Genomic DNA, 15,907 nt, shown 5'->3' with positions numbered 1-15,907 from the left:
CCCGCTGCCAGGAGGGCCTGGGAGACACTGAGTTGTGTTGTGCGTTGGTTACAAAGCCACACACCAGCAGTTGTGTTAGGATCGCTCAGCCCTTCCCGTCCCTGCCCGACACAGGGGAGGGAGAGGCTGTGATGTCCCTGTAAAGGCAGGGGAGCTGGGGCGGGAGGCCCAGGACCCGCAGAGGGATGGGTGGCTGTCTCCAGGCCTGGGACCGCCGCTGGGCCCCAGCACGGTGGCCACTGCCAGCAGAAGAAGACCCAGTACGAATGCAGGCCGTGGGTAGCTGACACCACGGTCCTGGGCCGGCCCTCCACGGGGGCCCACGAGGGACCCCCGGATCATTGCACGGCAGCTCGTCCCGAGCTCGCCACCTCCCTCCCCGCTCCCTTCCCATCTGCTTTCCAGGTGCTATCGTTTCGCCCATGAGATTCCAAGACTGGGGTTTCTCTCCCACCAGGAGCCAAGCCGGGAGCCCTAAGTTCTGTCACTATCGCCTTTAGTCCTCAGCACACTTCTGTGAGGAAGTGACTATAGTCTCTGCTTTCCAGATGGGGACGCTGAGACACAGAGAGGCCAGGTGACTTGTCTAAGTTCATACAGGTACCGGCGGGGGAGCCAGGATGCCCCTCACGATACTCAGCGATGTCCCTGCAGGCTCAGGACTTGAGACAGCCCTTGGGACCCGCTGTGGGTTGAAATGTGACCCCAAAGAGACATGTTCAAGTCCTAACTCCCGGCACCTGTGAATGTGACCTCGTTTGGAAATAGGATCTTTGTAGATGTTATTACGTGAAGATTGAGTTCCTGCTGGATTGGGGGTGAACCCTGAATTCAATGACTGCTGTATTTATGAGGAGATGGAGATCTGGAGACAGACAGAGATGCACAGAGGGAAAACAGTCACGTGAAGATGGAGGCAGAGATTGGAGTGATGTGTCTACAGGCAAAGAAAGCCAAGGAGACACGGATGTAGAAAGCAAACTTATGGCTGCAGGGGGAAAAGGACGGGGGAGGGATAAATTGGGAGATTGGGATTGATATATATACACTGCTATACACAAAATAGATAATTAATAAAGACCTGCTGTATAGCACAGGGAACTCTACTCAATACTCTGTAATGAGCTATGTGGGAAAGAATCTAAAAGAGTGGATATAAGTAGATGTATAACTGAGTCACTTTGCGCTACACCTGAAACTAACACAGCATTGTGAATCAGCTATACCCCAGTGAAAAAGAAAAAAGAAAAAGAAAGCCAAGGAAGGATGTTTCCCTGCAGCCTTCAGAGAGTGTGACCCTGCTGACCCCAGGTCTAGACTTCCGGGTTCTGGACCATGAGAGAATAGACAGCTGTTGTTCTGGGCACTGCGTTGTGTTACGGCAGCCCCAGGACACTGATATGGGACTGTCTCAAGGTGGACCGGCCCCCCGCTTGGCCGCCTGCACTGCTCCACCCACCGTCCCTCTCTGGACTCTGTTCTTCCTCCTTTTCCCACCCATCCTTTAAGACACACCTGGGTTCCCAGCTCTTCCAGGAAGTCTTCCCTGACTGACCTCCTGTGAATAAATGAGCAACTGGAGAGTCTGTTCGATGAACTTGACCACGAATCAAATACTGCCCGTGATTCCTGTAGGAGGCTCGTGGTAAGAGGCTACGATCTAGAGGGAAAAACCACAGGCACGCAGGACGGCCCGCCCTACCAGAAACTCACGACCAAGGCTCATTGCCCGGGGCTCCCTGCCCTCCAGGCTGCATCAGGGAGTCTCAGACACAGCTTCCAGTCCTGCTGCCAAGGAAGCAGCAGGAAGGAGACGTACTTTACAGGGGAATATTCTGAAAAGTGGGTTAAGACCAAGGCCACATAATGCCACCCAGGCAATACTTACAGAGGCTTGAAATGTTCTAGGTGCTGGGAACAGACAGAGGCTGTGCTCTCAGTGGGGTGCAGATGGGCAAAAACAAGGTAAGAGAGACAGGACAGTGAGCTTGAGGATGACTCACTGGGCATTTATTTAGACTGGGTGGTGCGGAAAGTCTCTTTGAGGCCAAAGATGTGATGATGGGAGCCTTGTGAAAATCTGGAGGACACACCTTCCAGGGGAGGGAATAGAATGTGCAAGGACCCTGAGGATGCAATGAGCTTGCATGTTTGAGATATGGAAGGAAGGAAGGAAGGAAGGAAGGGCCGCGCATGGTGGGAACTTTGGGTTCATTCCCGATGCCGTGGGTAGCGGACAAGGAACACACCTGAACCAGGCCCGGTATCCAGCTGGCACTGCCTGGGCCCAGGTCACAGCCTCTGGCCGGCCTGTGGCCACAGCTGCTGCCCTGTCTCAGGCCACATCTCCAGACCCTCCATCACTACAGTCAGGTGGACATGGGGAAGGGGAGCTTACAAAGGGACTGTGTAGATTTAAAAATTCAGTGCATTTTTTTTTTTTTAAACAGCAAGAGTTGAGGACAGTTAAAAAAAAAAAAAATGGGAAAAGTTAACAAGAAAGCCTTTTCCTGCAGCTGCAGGCTCAGGTCGACTGATATGGTGTCTGTGCCCGAGGTACGTCGTCGCCTTGCTCCATGGAGCAGCACTTATCTGGAGGCTTTATCTTTTTTATATTAATATTTAAGACCAGGTTTAGCTGAGTCCCAGCCCAGCTGCTGCCGGGAACATTAACCGCGGAATGGCATCTATCTGGGATCTTTAATAACCCTTGGTCGTGGTTTCCGAGGCCCTCTTCCCAGTTAACCGAAACCCCTGGAGGCAGCAAGATGAAATCCACCAGATAAAGGGCGGGCCCTACAGGGGCGACATCTGGCCCATCCAATGCTAAAGGCTCAAGTGGTTTTCTTGTCAACTCTGCTCCTTGGGAAGCAGGTTTCCCCAGGGTGTTTCAGCCCCACAGTTAGTCCAGCATGTTTCAGATGGGACACAGACCTTTTCCTTGGGGTGTCAGGCAAATAAGAGATTTGTTCCAGTACTCACACCCCCCGGCTGTGTTCGGGTCCTGGGGCTGCCATGACAAAGTTCCACGAACTGGGGGGGCTTCAAGCAACAGAACCTGACTCTCTCACAGCTCCGGGGGACAGAAGGCTGCAATCTGGGTGTGGGCAGGGCTGCGCTCTCTCTGAAGCCTCCAGGGGAGGATCCATCCTGGCCTCCGCCAGCTTCTGGTGGGCGTGGTTCCTTGGCTTGTGGCCGCATCCCTCCCACTGCTGCCTCCACCACCAAAGGGCCTCTTCCCTATGCGTCTTCACTGGGCCTTCTTACTAGGACACCAGGCGCTGGATTTAGGGCCCACCCTATTCCGCTGTGAGCTCATCTTAAGTAGTTACATCTGCACAGAGCCTATTACCAAAGAGCTTCACATTCTGCGGTTCTGGGTAGATGAAATTTGCGGGGACAAAATTCACCCCAGTGCCCCCTCCATTACAAACGGTATCCACACCCGAGGGAGGTGAGGTCTCCCTGGGATGGGGGACGGGCTCCGGCCCCCCTGCCCCCCCCCCGCCTCACCTCTACTTGCCTTCCTCGCTCTGGCCCTGGGCCTTTTCTCCTCACATGTGCCCCTGTCCCCTTGGACTGGAAAGTTCTTCTCCATGTCTTCAACTGGTCCTCCTTTCAGACGGCTGGGGTCTCAGCTGCCCCTGGTCTCCCTGACTCTCTTAGGCATTTACTTGCTTTTTCTCTGCCATCCCCCTGCAGGATGTAATGTCCAATGGGGTGGGGAGGGACCTTGTCTGTCCTGTTCCTGCAGCATCTGGCAAGCCTGTTGCCTGGAGCCAAGTAGATAGATCCTGAGTAAACATTTGCTGAATTAATGAAAAGTATCAATGACTTGCCAAAAAAAGAAAAAATGCAGGGACTTCCCTGGTGGTCCAGTGGTTAAGAATCCGCCTTCCAGTGCAGGGGGTGCAGGTTTGATCCCTGGTCGGGGAGCTCAGATCTCACACGCCTCAAGGCCAAAAAAATCAAAACATAAATCAGAAGCGATACCGTAACAAATTCAATAAAGACTTTAAAAAACGGTCCACATCAAAAAAATCTTAAAAAAAAAAGAAGAAAGAAAAAGAAAAAATGCAGACCCTCATCTCCTTCTTGAGAAATTTCCGTCAGAATCAGGAGATCCTCGAGGCCAAACTAGCTGACCCTTTGTCCTTCCTTTACAACTGGATTTATAATGCAAAGCCTTAAGAATCCTGCCATCTAATGGACTCAGGGCAGAAGTGCTTTATATCTTTAAATGACAACCTCATGCTGAAGATCCAAACACTTGTCCACAGGAGAAAATGTTACAGCAACAGGGCTGGTCTCTGTTCTTCTCTCCAGAGAACAGTCAGATAACCCCTGGGGCCTGCATTAGATGGAAACCAAATCAGATATAGGACACCCACTTAAATCTGGACTTGAGATAAACAATGAATAACTTCTGCTATTACGTCCCGATGATGGCATAAACTGGTTGTTTATTTGAAATTCAAATTTAACTGGGCGTTCTATATTTTTATTTGCTAAATCTGGCAACAGTACATAGACTAGGTGGGTGGGTGGGGTCCCTTCTGGCCAACTGGCTCTGGCCAGGACTTGTCCCTGGGAGACACAGGAAGAAAGCCTCGTATATGTAACTTATCAACTCAAACGCCAGCTCTGGGGCTCCTCTGGCCACTTTCTGAGGCTTTCAGAGGAGAAAGTGGGCAGGTCAGAGCACTGTCCCAGATGCTGATTTCAGTGACAAGCGAGCTAAACAGAACGTCTTTCTGAGGTTCAGAAGAAACCCTCCAGGCCCGCATCTGAGAACACAGGGACACCTACTCCACAGCCTTTGCTGGTCACAGTTACAAGAGTAGTTGCAGCAACCAATTCAGAGGCCACTTCCCATGAGGACAGCCCAATTTAAGCACATCTTGGTCCCCAGGACCTCGCACGGGTTTCTGGTGCTGGGATGGATTTGTTGGTAGAGACGATGAATTGAGGGATTTCCCCTAATTTGTGTTTAGTCAACCCCTGATAATTAATGTGTCCCAATGACACGGCAAGAAGACAAATGACATAGTATGTTTACTCCTGCGGCAAAGTTTTTTCAAGAAACCATACTCTTTTCCCATGGAGGACACACCAAACGCAGCAGAGCTTATCTCTGGAGGAAAGGACTATGCAGACTCTCATTTTCCTCTTTTATACGTTCCTATGCGGTCGGCGTTCTTTTCTTTCTTTTTTTTTTTTTTTTTTTTTTGCGGTACGCGGGCCTCTCACTGTTGTGGCCTCTCCCGTTGCGGAGCACGGGCTCTGGACGCGCAGGCTCAGCGGCCATGGCTCACAGGCCCAGCCGCTCCGCGGCATGTGGGATCTTCCCAGACTGGGGCACGAACCCGTGTCCCCTGCATTGGCAGGCGGGCTCCCAACCACTGCGCCACCAAGGAAGCCCCATTCTTTTCTTTTTGGCTGTGCCACACAGCACGTGGGATCTTAGTTCCCCGAACTGCGATGGAACCCGTGCCCCCTGCAGTGGAAGCGTGGAGTCTTAACCTCTGGACCGCCAGGGAAGTCCCACGGTCAGCATTCTTAAACCCCAAGGAGTTTGCCCCAGTTGACAGTGACGCCATTACCCCGTTTCCTGGGCTGCATCCCTCTCGCAGCCCCTGCCTCGGCCCCCTCCTCGGCCAGGGGACCTCCTCCTGTCCCCGCCCAGCCCAGCCCTTACCGGTACTTCATGCCGGTGCACCGGGCGGTGCAGCTGTCCAGGGAGAGGCCGTGCATGCGCAGGAAGCTCTCCATGTTCCTGGCCTGGGCTGCTGCCCGCACTTCCCGCAGCTGCTGCAGCTCCAGCGTGCTGGCCTGGCGGACGGGGTGCAGGGCCCAGTCTGAGTGACACCTGCCGACCACACTCCTCAGGCTCTCGCTGTACGTCATGGACAACATGGTCCCACCCGGCCCAGGAGCTGCCGCTGTCCGGATGGGAAACGCCGAGTGGTGATGGGTTAGAGAGCATCCCGCCGTCCCCGGTGCCCAGGCTGGACGCTGGCCCTGGGGCTGGGGCAGGGGCTGCGGCAGGGACACGTCCTCCAGATAGAGTGGCCACCAAGGGCTCTTGGCGCCTGGGGACAGGGCCCGGCCCCGGAATGTAAACACCTCTTGGCTTGAGATTCTTGGTCCTCAAAGCTGCACTGGCCGGGAACTCTGGCTGAGCCACCCCCTCTGCCCCTGCACCCATGAGGCAAGCACAGGCGAAGCTGCATTCCAGGTGGGAGATCCCCCCAAAAAATGCTCCAAATGCGAAGGGGGCAGGAGCATGCAGAGAGCCCAGCCCCCAGAGTGGAGGACTTCACGGCACCCCCTGGAGGGGTTCCCAGGGTAAAACCAATTACAGGGCCGTCCGGGGAAGCAGCATAAGCACACCTGTCGCTGAAGCAAACTCCAGTGTGATTTTGCCAGGGGACATCGCTCCCCCAGGAAGGCCCTATTTGTTGGTTCACAGCCTGGTAAAGGGAAATGTTATCCACATGTGCATTCTCTGCTTATAGAAAGCGCCATTGCACCGGCACAGTTCTTTGGGCTCCATGCTCAAAGCAATTGTGTCACAATCCACGAGTTTTTGCAATAGAAATACTGAGCGGATGCATTTAAGGAGGGAGTGAAGCGGCGGAGGGAACAGGTTTGGAAATTGCAAAGCTTAAATGTTAAGAACCATTGCTAAATCATCATCTGAAAGGATGATTACACTTGGAAACTAAAAACGTAAATGTCCATCAATAGGAAATGGGTTATGTAAATGACGGCTCATCCGTAGAATGGAAATTTATGCAGCCACGTGACGTGTCTCCACGTGGACTGATAGGCAATGAGTCCCAGGAGACAGCATCAAGAAAGGAAAGGAGAGGGGAACACGCGTGTGCACAGAATGCTGCCCTTGTGTCAATTCACGCACACACGTGAGTAGCTCAGTGAAGGGCCGGCATCACAGCTGTGCGCCCACATCCTGCAGTGGCTTTGACTGGGCAACACGGACACGGCCGCAGGGGGCAGGGCTGTTCTACAATCCAGGGGCTCCCCCGCCCCCCGCCCCGCACAGCTGACCAAGGGCCTCTGCCCCGGCCCAGATGCCTGCACCGTGTCCCCAGAATTGTCACCGTCACCGAGGTGAGATGCGTCTTTTCAGCTGGGGTCAGCTGGACCCTGGAGCCCAGCCCGAGAACTGGAGGAACCAGCATTGTCCCCACCTCTGCCCTAAGGGAAAACAAGTTCCATTATCCCTGGGAAGGGCTGGGCAGGCTGCCCTGGGGGCTGAGGCAGCTGCAGAGTCCCTAGGGCGGAGAGGGCGTTGGGGTCGCCTGGGCTGGTCCTTCCTCAGGTGAGCTCTCCATTCCCAGTTCACATCCCCCTTTCTCCACGGCAGGTATCATCACCTGACAACGTGCTTCTGTCCTCTCTAGTCATCTTGTTTGGCGCATCTGACCCCCCTGAAGGTCAGGTCCAGGAGGGCAGGGACTTTTCCATCTACTTTCACTGCTGCACCCTCAGCTACCGAAGTAGTAACTGGATGTTTCCCTGGCTGTGCCGCCAGCACCTGGAGGGGCTGGGCTGGCCCCCTGACTCAGGCCAAGGCTTTCTGCAGGCTGCCTTCTCCTGGGCCAGGACTTGCATCACCATATCTCAGACCCACAGGGGGCCCAGAACCTCTAGCATCGCCCAAGGGTTTGGACTAAGGTCTCTGAGGGATGCTTTTGCAGGGCACGAAAATACCCACCTTCCAGGAGAATCATTCTGGGGCAGCAGAGGGGGCCCAGGCTCGGTGGGGGTGGGTGGGTTTGACCTTGGACGTGGCACCATGGATGCCCACAGGTAGCAACGCCTACTCTCTCCCTCCCTCCTCCCCTCCAAGTGCACGCTGCCCACTACCCGTCAGGCAGATGCTTCAAAGGCGTCTGTGTGGCCTGTGTGGGGCAGAAGCAGGGCAGTCCTGGCTTCCCTGGGGGTCCGTGTTCAGAGAGAACAGCTGGGCAAGCAGCAGTTACAGGGGTGCTTCCCGAAGAGCAGGACCCACCTCAGACGTGATGGTTCCCAGCCAGGCCCAGCCAGGCTGAGATCAATAGCCATTAGAGCTTTCAAGACATGACCCGCAAAAAGCAATCCTGGTCTGGTCTGGTCTGGCTCTGGAAATCTAGCCCCGGTCCCAGAGCTGCAATGACAGTGTGGCTGAGTGCCCTGCTTCTGGACACGGGCAGCCCCGTCCGGTGGGTGTGTCACCCACTCGGTGCGACCCAGGCAGGCACCTGGGCTGCTCCGAGCCTCAGTCTCCACGTCTGTGAAGTGGGATGAGCAGAGGCCTATTGTGCAGGCTGCCTCGGGCTGCACGGGACCCACCTGGAAAACTGGACGGGGCTGGCCTCACCGTGGGAGCATGCCACGTGTGGGAGGTGGCCAGCAACCACGAGGTGTGGACCCTGGCACCAGTTATGATACGTGGCATGAGGACAAAATACACAAAACGGGGTGGAGGGGACATGGGTGGGCAGGCGGGGGCCTCTCCAGAGGTCGCATGTGAACATGGGCCTGAGTGATTCGAGGGAGCCGTGTAGGGTGAAATGTGGACGTTAGCCATCGCCCCCGCTCTGGCGCAGACACACATCCCTAATGAGATGGGCGAAGTGGGTGCGGCCAGGACTTGGAGGGCGCCTCTCTGTGGGGCTGGAGTCCCTCCTGCCTGGGATCTCTCCTCATCTCGAGTTATAGCGGCCTTGGGAGGGGCCCCTGGGTGGGGCAGGGCCACCAGCCGCATGGAGGGAGCCCAGAGCCTCCTGCTGGACGTGAGGGTCCTGGTGGTGCAGGGCAGGCTTGGGCCAGGGGACTCGTGGGAGGAGGGGTGGGCCGTGGGCGAGCACAGTGGCCCCTGACCTAGGGTGGAGGGTGAGGACCTGACACCCACAAGGGGGTCTGTGACCGGAGGGCCGAGCACAGCGAGGAAGGGGCTGGGAGGTGTTCGTCCTCCTAAGGTCCTTGGGGGTGGGGGAGGAAGGACACAGAGGGACTCAACCGTCACCAATGCTGTCCAGCGGGAGAGGAGAGCGTAATAAGCCGGCTTCCTCTGCAGGCGAGCAGGGCTGGGTCCCTGGGTGAGGGGCCCCTCGAAGACTCCCCTTGTTGGGGCTCCTGCCTTGGCCACCTGGCTTCCCAGCGACCCCGACCGCTCGCTCCTCTTTGCCATCCTGCCCCCCCATCTCAGGAAAAATCAGCCCTCTTTAATAGCCATCACTAATTACAGAGCCTACAGGGCCCCCCGCTGTGCTGGGGCCTGCCTTTTGCAAATCTATTCCTGTGGACGGGGGTCTGGGGAATTCACGGGAATGAACCGCGTAACATGGAAAAATGGAAAGAGACATTAACCTCATTAAGTCCACGGGAATCGCGACCTTGCTGAAGAGCCTTCCACCTGGAATGCCTGAACTGAGGTCTGTTTACTGAAAGCCACCAAAGCACGAGACATGGGATCCGGAAGGAATCCGGAAAGTCTCTTTGAAACGGCGACACGTGTCTCGACACCGGAGAAACCGGCCTAAGGTCCTAAAGCGGGAGCATGGAGGGCAGCGGCTCGAAATCATCCCGGAGCGCAGCTGGAAAATGCACAGCATCGCGTCAGGGCAAAAACAAAATTATTTTTGCTCGCGAAGCATCAGCAAACCAAGGCCCAAAGAAGCAGCCCCCGGCTCTCTCAGGCCTGTGTTTCGAAACAGACCTTTCAGACAGCACCCAGCCTCCTGCTGCCTGCAGGAGGGGGGAAACTTGAAAATGCTGGATCTTAGCGGGGAACCCGACAGGGTACCAGCTGCAGCCCAGGTCTCCCTGGGCGGGAGAGCAGCGGGACTGGGAAGCGAGCAGGTCCAAGCAGCAGAACGCCCACCCTCCTCCCTCCCGTGGTTACCTAGGGCTGTGGCTTTTTTTTTTTTTTTTTTGAGGTTTTCCGCTTTGAAAACACATAGAGGGTCTAATTTCTGATCAGCCAAACGCATCCCCGAAAGCTGTCCCTGTCATTTCTGTTCCCGGGATGCTTGTTCCCCAGCAGCATCCCCCCCAAAGAAGGTAGCTGCCACTTGCCTCCTGGGGCTGAAGGGGTGAAGGGACCACTCACCTGCCTCGCTGGTGTCTGCTGGTTAAAAGGGACACAGTCTAGGTTATTAGGGTTCACAAGACGTTTAAGGAGCTGGTGCAGCAGCTCTTTCATTAGGGAGTGTCACTGCAGAACGTCAGAAGCAATTGGTGAATAAGTCCCACAAGGATCGGGTTTGGAGGCAGCGAGTCCATTAGTCCTATTAGGGCATCTGCATCTCAGTGAAAGAGGCTGAATTATTCACGAGCGCGCCTCTTCCCCTAAAAGCCTGGGAAGTGCGGTTCCGCGGTGCAGCCGGGCAAGGCAGCCTCCTGCGTGCTGGCTGGGAGGGGGCGCCGGCTGGGGTCCTGCCATCCCCTCGGGCGCACACCCCCCGCCTCGAGACCTGACCCTGGGAACCGCAGGTGGAGAGACGCAGCCTGTGCTTTCCGGTATTTGAGGACGCAGGACCCAGGCTTGCGGCTGCCGTCCCACCTTGTTCTTAGCTGTCTGCAAGCAGGGGAGCCCGGGGCCCCACGGCACGTGACCACCGCCCACAGTGAAGGGGTTGAGGTCTGGCAAGACGCACCCTCAGCACACGCAGACGGACGCCCCACCTCCCTTCCACCGGGACGTGCCCCAGATTGTACGTCCTACACTGCCAGGACCTATAAATGGCTGGAAGGTTCCTGCAGTTTGCTATTTGGACAGCACACTGCTTCCCTCTCCAGGCGGGGGCATGGAGACCCTCCCTCTCAGACCTGACCTGAGGTTTGGAAAACGCTTTGAGGCTGAGCCCTGGGGTGATGTTATGCTGAGCCCCCGTTCTGGGTTCATGACCGCAGGGGCCCTTCATGTTATACTAGGATCCCCCCAAAGTCTCAGCGTGACACTATCCTCTAGCTGAGAAACCGTGCCGGTGCCTGTGGGATTCTGAGCTGATTACCCCATGACAAACCTGTTAACGGGGATGGCTACAAGGGGTGGGGGGATCACTTCACCAGATCCGGAGTAGAAAGAAATGGGAGGCCAGGGGAGGGCATGGAACCGGAGGTGACTGGCGGTGGGTGATGATCTGGAAAGGCCTTCGTGATGGACTTGGGATGGTTTTTCTTTTCTTTGTAAAAAAAATTATTTATTTTGGCTGCACCACACACCTTGCAGGGTCTTAGTTCCCCGACCAGGGATCGAACCTATGCCTCCTGAAGTGGAAGCACAGAGTCCTACCCACGGGGCCACCAGGGAATTCCCTGGGATGGTTTTTCTTAAAGCCTGAAGCCCACTGTCAGGTTCCATGTCACGTGTCACCCACTGGCTGGAAGTAGCCGTAGTGGGCCTCATTGCTGGGTGGTGGTCATCAGCCTGACGTGCTTGGAAGGAGGCTCATCTCCTTCCCCCGGGGCACCGTTCTCCTCTCATCACGTTGTCCCTCTCAGCGCCTGCACCTCAGACACCAAGCCCCGTGGACGTGGCTCCTGGGACCCTTCACTCTCTTCCTGTGGCTCCTGTGGTTCAGCCCTTCTCCATCTCTCCTGCCTCCTCGTCCAGCCTCTCCATCCCCCGTCTCACTTCCTGCTACCCGGCTTCCTTCCTGCAGCAGAGCCCCGCCCCCTGCCCTGCTCTAACACCTTCGATGGCTCCCCAGTGCCCACTGAATGCAGTCCAGGCTCCTCTGCTTGGCATTCCTGGCCCTCTCTCCTCAGGCTCCCAGCTGCCTCTACAGTCTGGCCTCTGTTTACTCTCCATCCTGTCCTGTCCCTGATGGCCCAGATGGTGTGACCGCTACTTCCTGTCCTCAGGGCGCCTCTCTGAGCTGTGCTCAGGCTGTCGCATCTACTGGAATGTTCTTCCTGGTTCTGTTGAATTCTGTCCAGTCTTCAAGGTCCAGCCCAAAGGCTCTATGAAGCCTTCCCTGACTCTCAGCTGGCTGTGACCCCTCCCTCCTCGGAACGCCACCAAGTCTCTGGACTCTCCCATGACCCACTATTTTTTTTTTTAATTTATTTTATTTTTGGCTGTATTGGGTCTCCGTTGTTGCGCGCGGCTTTCTCTAGTTTCGGAGAGCGGGGGCTACTCTTCGTTGCGGTGTGCGGGCTTCTCATTGTCGTGGCTTCTCTTGTCGCACAGCATGGGCTCTAGGCGTGCGGGCTTCAGTAGTTGTGGCACGTGGGCTCAGTAGTTGTGGCTCGTGGGCTCTAGAGCACAGGTTCAGTAGTTGTGGCGCACAGGCTTCATCACTCCGCGGCATGTGGGATCTTCCTGGACCAGGGCTTGAACCCATGTCCCCTGCATTGGCAGGCGGATTTTTAACCACTGTGCCACCAGGGAAGCCCCCCATGACCCACTTTGCCTCCTAGATACTGTTAGAATGATTTGGGTTCGGAGTAGATGGCACTACCGTGGCCGGTCCTTTCACCCCCCCTCTGCATCACGTGACCATGAATCCTCCCATGGGTCGGGGGGGAGTATATTTTCCCCTTGACATTGGGCTTGGTCATGAGAATGCTTTGGCCAAAAGAATGAGCAGAAGTGACTGTACCAATTCTAACCGTCGGCCTTCAGAGACAGTTGTGTTTCTCTGTTTTCTCTGGCACTTGTGCCGTGAGAAGAGGCCTGGGATGGCCCCTGGTTAGGAAGGACGGAGAGATGGTGAACACCGGTGTCCAGCCTGCAGCTCAGACACCAACTCAGCTAAGCCCAGCCTAGACGAACTGACTCCAGTCAACCCACAGACATATGAGCAAGGAATCAATGCTTATTGTTGCTGCCCCTGAGACTTGGGGTAGTTTGTTATGCGGCCCACTGTGTAAAAGCTGACAGGTACAGGGTCTTCCCTCCCTTACCCGTCTGTGAGCTGCTCGAGGGCGGGGCCCTGGACACCTTTGCCCTGTTGGAGGAGGGGGTGCCACCCTGCTGGCTGACTTAAATAACCATCCAAGAGCCGTGCCAGTACCTGGGTGACGAGGACCCCCCATTGGGAGTGGCACCCAGTTTGCTGAACACAGACCCCACCCCCTTAGAGGTCATCACCAGAGGCCCCACAAAAGATGCCGAGTGTCTGTGGGAAGTAACCATGCTGCAGCCCCAAAAGGCAGGACAGCCAGAGCCTGTGGCATTGAACGTGGAGCTGAGAGCCTGGGGGTGGGTGGTCTTCAGACCTGGAGATTCAGTTCTCCAGCAGGGCCTGTCCACGGGGCAAGAAGACCTCATGGGGACTGGACGCTCAGCCAGAGGGGTCGCAGAGCGTAGACCACAGGGTGGATCCAGGGGGTCCAGGGGGCCAGCAAGGGGCGTGGAGCACACGTTCACTTCGACGCGACTTACTTGGCACCTCTTACAGGACCAGCGCTTTCAGCCGGCTGGCCTGTTCCGGGGATTCTTCTGCCTGCATGTCTCAGCTCACTCCTTTCCTTCCAGGAGTGAGGCAGGCCCAGGACCTCTGAGGATGCGGCTCAAGTGCACGTTTGGTTTCAAGGATTCAGTTTGAATCCTTGTGGACGGATGGCACGCATTCATTCCGGCATATTGTGTCATACATACACACACATACACACACATACACACATACATATGTATATGATGATAAACACTTCATTCAGTAAGCATTTCAAGCTCAGACCTAACTATTTCAAGCAAGACCTTATCTAGCAAAAATTCCAGTAGAATCAAAGATTCGCTCGCCCCTTTAGAGATCTTGGTAAGGGGTGAGACCTCATGGGAGGCACTGAAGCAGTAGCAAAATTAGCCTGAGGACCCAGGCCCACGGTCATGTTCGGAGGTGCCAAGGCTGTGGGAAGGAAAAAGCCACATGGAAATCCAGCGCCGACCCCAGCACCCACCGCCCGAGCGAGGTCCCTGGTGCATCGGCGATAACGGCCCCACAGCTCTGTCACTGCTGTGGGTGCACATGCCGGGGACCCAGTTCTGGACGGAGAGACCTCCCAGGCCTGGAGGCCGAGACGCACAACAGACACCAGGGCCCTGCCCCCATGAGCCATTCCGAGTGTCCAGCCCCAAGGCTGGCCGAGCTGCCCTGAGGGTTCCGTAAGCCTGGCGTGTTCTCGATGGAGGAAAATGTCAACGTAAATTCCCAGAGTTAGAGATTTTCAAGAGCATGCGTGTCTGTGGTGCACGCCCTACCCCTACAGGTTAGGAAGAGAGGGAGGAAGGGACCCGCCTGGGGAGCTTTTGCTGATGGACGTGCCTCGGGCTGGACCTCTGGGCGTCGTGTCCCTCTGGTGACAGACTCTCCCCCAGTGGACACACTGTGTTGATTTCCAACAGGAAGTGCATCAGAAAGACGCCAGTGCATCCGTCCCGACCCTGGCCTGGGTCCTATCGCAGCCGCACACCCCAGAGGGCTCCGTAGGCTACAGATCAGCTCAAGTTCAGGGAAAAGAGGAGAACACTGGGCCTGGAGCATCGTTTCTCACTCTGATCACCTAAGAAGCACAAAGTTGGGATGACAGGAAAGCACTCGACCTGCTGTCTGAGGGGTGAGCTTTGAAAGGCGATCTGGCGAGAGCTCAGCTCAAATCAAAGCAAATTCTAGATGACGAGCCCACACAACGAGCCTGACTTCACGTCTTTCACCACTATGCCGTGTCGTGGCACCGAGAAGAGGACCAGAGCCTGGATCTTACGGGGGAGTTTTCATGCCTGAGAAATCACCAGCACACCCGGCCTCGACGGCACGGCTCTCCCACCCGCTGCCCTGCTTGCCGGTTGTAGGGAAAACGGAGGGCTCGTTACCTGTAAAACTGGAGCTGTCTTTTGGGGCTCCCATACCGAGTACTGCGGACAGCAATGGAGGAGAGAGAAGGAAACAGGGAGAGAAGAGAGAGAAGCCACAGTTGGCATCAACCACGCACAAGGAGGTGCCAGCCCGGGAAGCATCTCTGACGCCCGGCAGCCCCAGCCCCACCCCGCCCTCGCGGGGCTGTCGGAGGATGTGCCTGGGTACCAAGTCTCGGTGACAGCGCCACCCAGTGGCACAGGGAGGTGGGGGCCCGTTTGTTTGGGTGCCGGGCTCCTCTGTGCCTGGCCTCGGTTTGGGTTTCTTTTTTTTCTGGCCACGTGGCACGCGCGCGCGCAGGCATGTGGCATCTTAGCTCCCCCGCCAGGGATTGAACCCGCACCCCCTACAGTGGAAGGGCAGAGTCTTAACCACTGGACCGCCAGGGAAGTCCCTCTGTTTGGGTTTTCATGAAACATGCTTTTTCAGACCAACGGTTGAAAACCTTCAAACCCAGGAATGCCCATCACCCAACACGCTGGGAAGTCTGCACGTGACCATGGGGTTCTTTGTAGGACCTGGATGCAGGAGGGACGCCCCCATTCCCTGTGGTTTCCATGGACGCGCGCTGCGGCTCAGGCCCTCACAGTTATCTGAAGGTCCAGTGGCTCAAGGACTGGCGGGCCCCAGGGTTCCACTTGCGCCCAGTCCTCCGTGACTATGATGCCAGCGGCTCCCACCCCGCGCCTTCCCCATGCCCTCCCTGTGGTTCAACCTGGGCTATTTTCCAAACAGAAAGACCCAGGGCTGGATCTGGAAGCGGGCTCCACAAATAGGTCAAGGGGGCCCGGCGAGCACCCGGCTGCCCCCACCCTCCACGGGCTCCACTCAGGGCTGTAAGGCTTGGAGCCTTGCTCAGGGTGTCAGGGGAGCTGGTGGGACCACAGGGGCCCCAGGACCTGCAGTGTGTGTGAGATGAGAGAGATGGAAACCGGGAAGGGCCTCTGTTACCTCCCACGGAATATTTCAGAAGAGTCAGGGACAAGGCAGGGGTCTAATCCTGGCTCCATCCCACCTGGAAAACCTTGGTCTTT

At 56.4% G+C, this 15,907-nt stretch overlaps 1 protein-coding gene across 1 annotated transcript in view; it reads right to left on the bottom strand.

Annotated features, from left to right (window-relative positions):
* The window catches only part of KCNAB2 (potassium voltage-gated channel subfamily A regulatory beta subunit 2), a 97,241-nt gene that overhangs the window by 40,086 nt on the left and 41,248 nt on the right, over window positions 1-15,907 (bottom strand). The window contains exon 3 of the mRNA XM_060013348.2: window positions 14,831-14,872. Within this exon, the coding sequence (XP_059869331.1) occupies window positions 14,831-14,872 (42 nt within the window). The remainder of the gene's footprint in view (window positions 1-14,830; window positions 14,873-15,907) is intronic.

Source organism: Delphinus delphis, chromosome 1 (genome assembly GCF_949987515.2).
Source record: "Delphinus delphis chromosome 1, mDelDel1.2, whole genome shotgun sequence".
Classification (NCBI taxonomy): Eukaryota; Metazoa; Chordata; class Mammalia; order Artiodactyla; family Delphinidae; genus Delphinus; species Delphinus delphis.
Note: the sequence above shows the minus strand (reverse complement) of the source record. Positions and strands in the feature narration are given on the sequence as shown.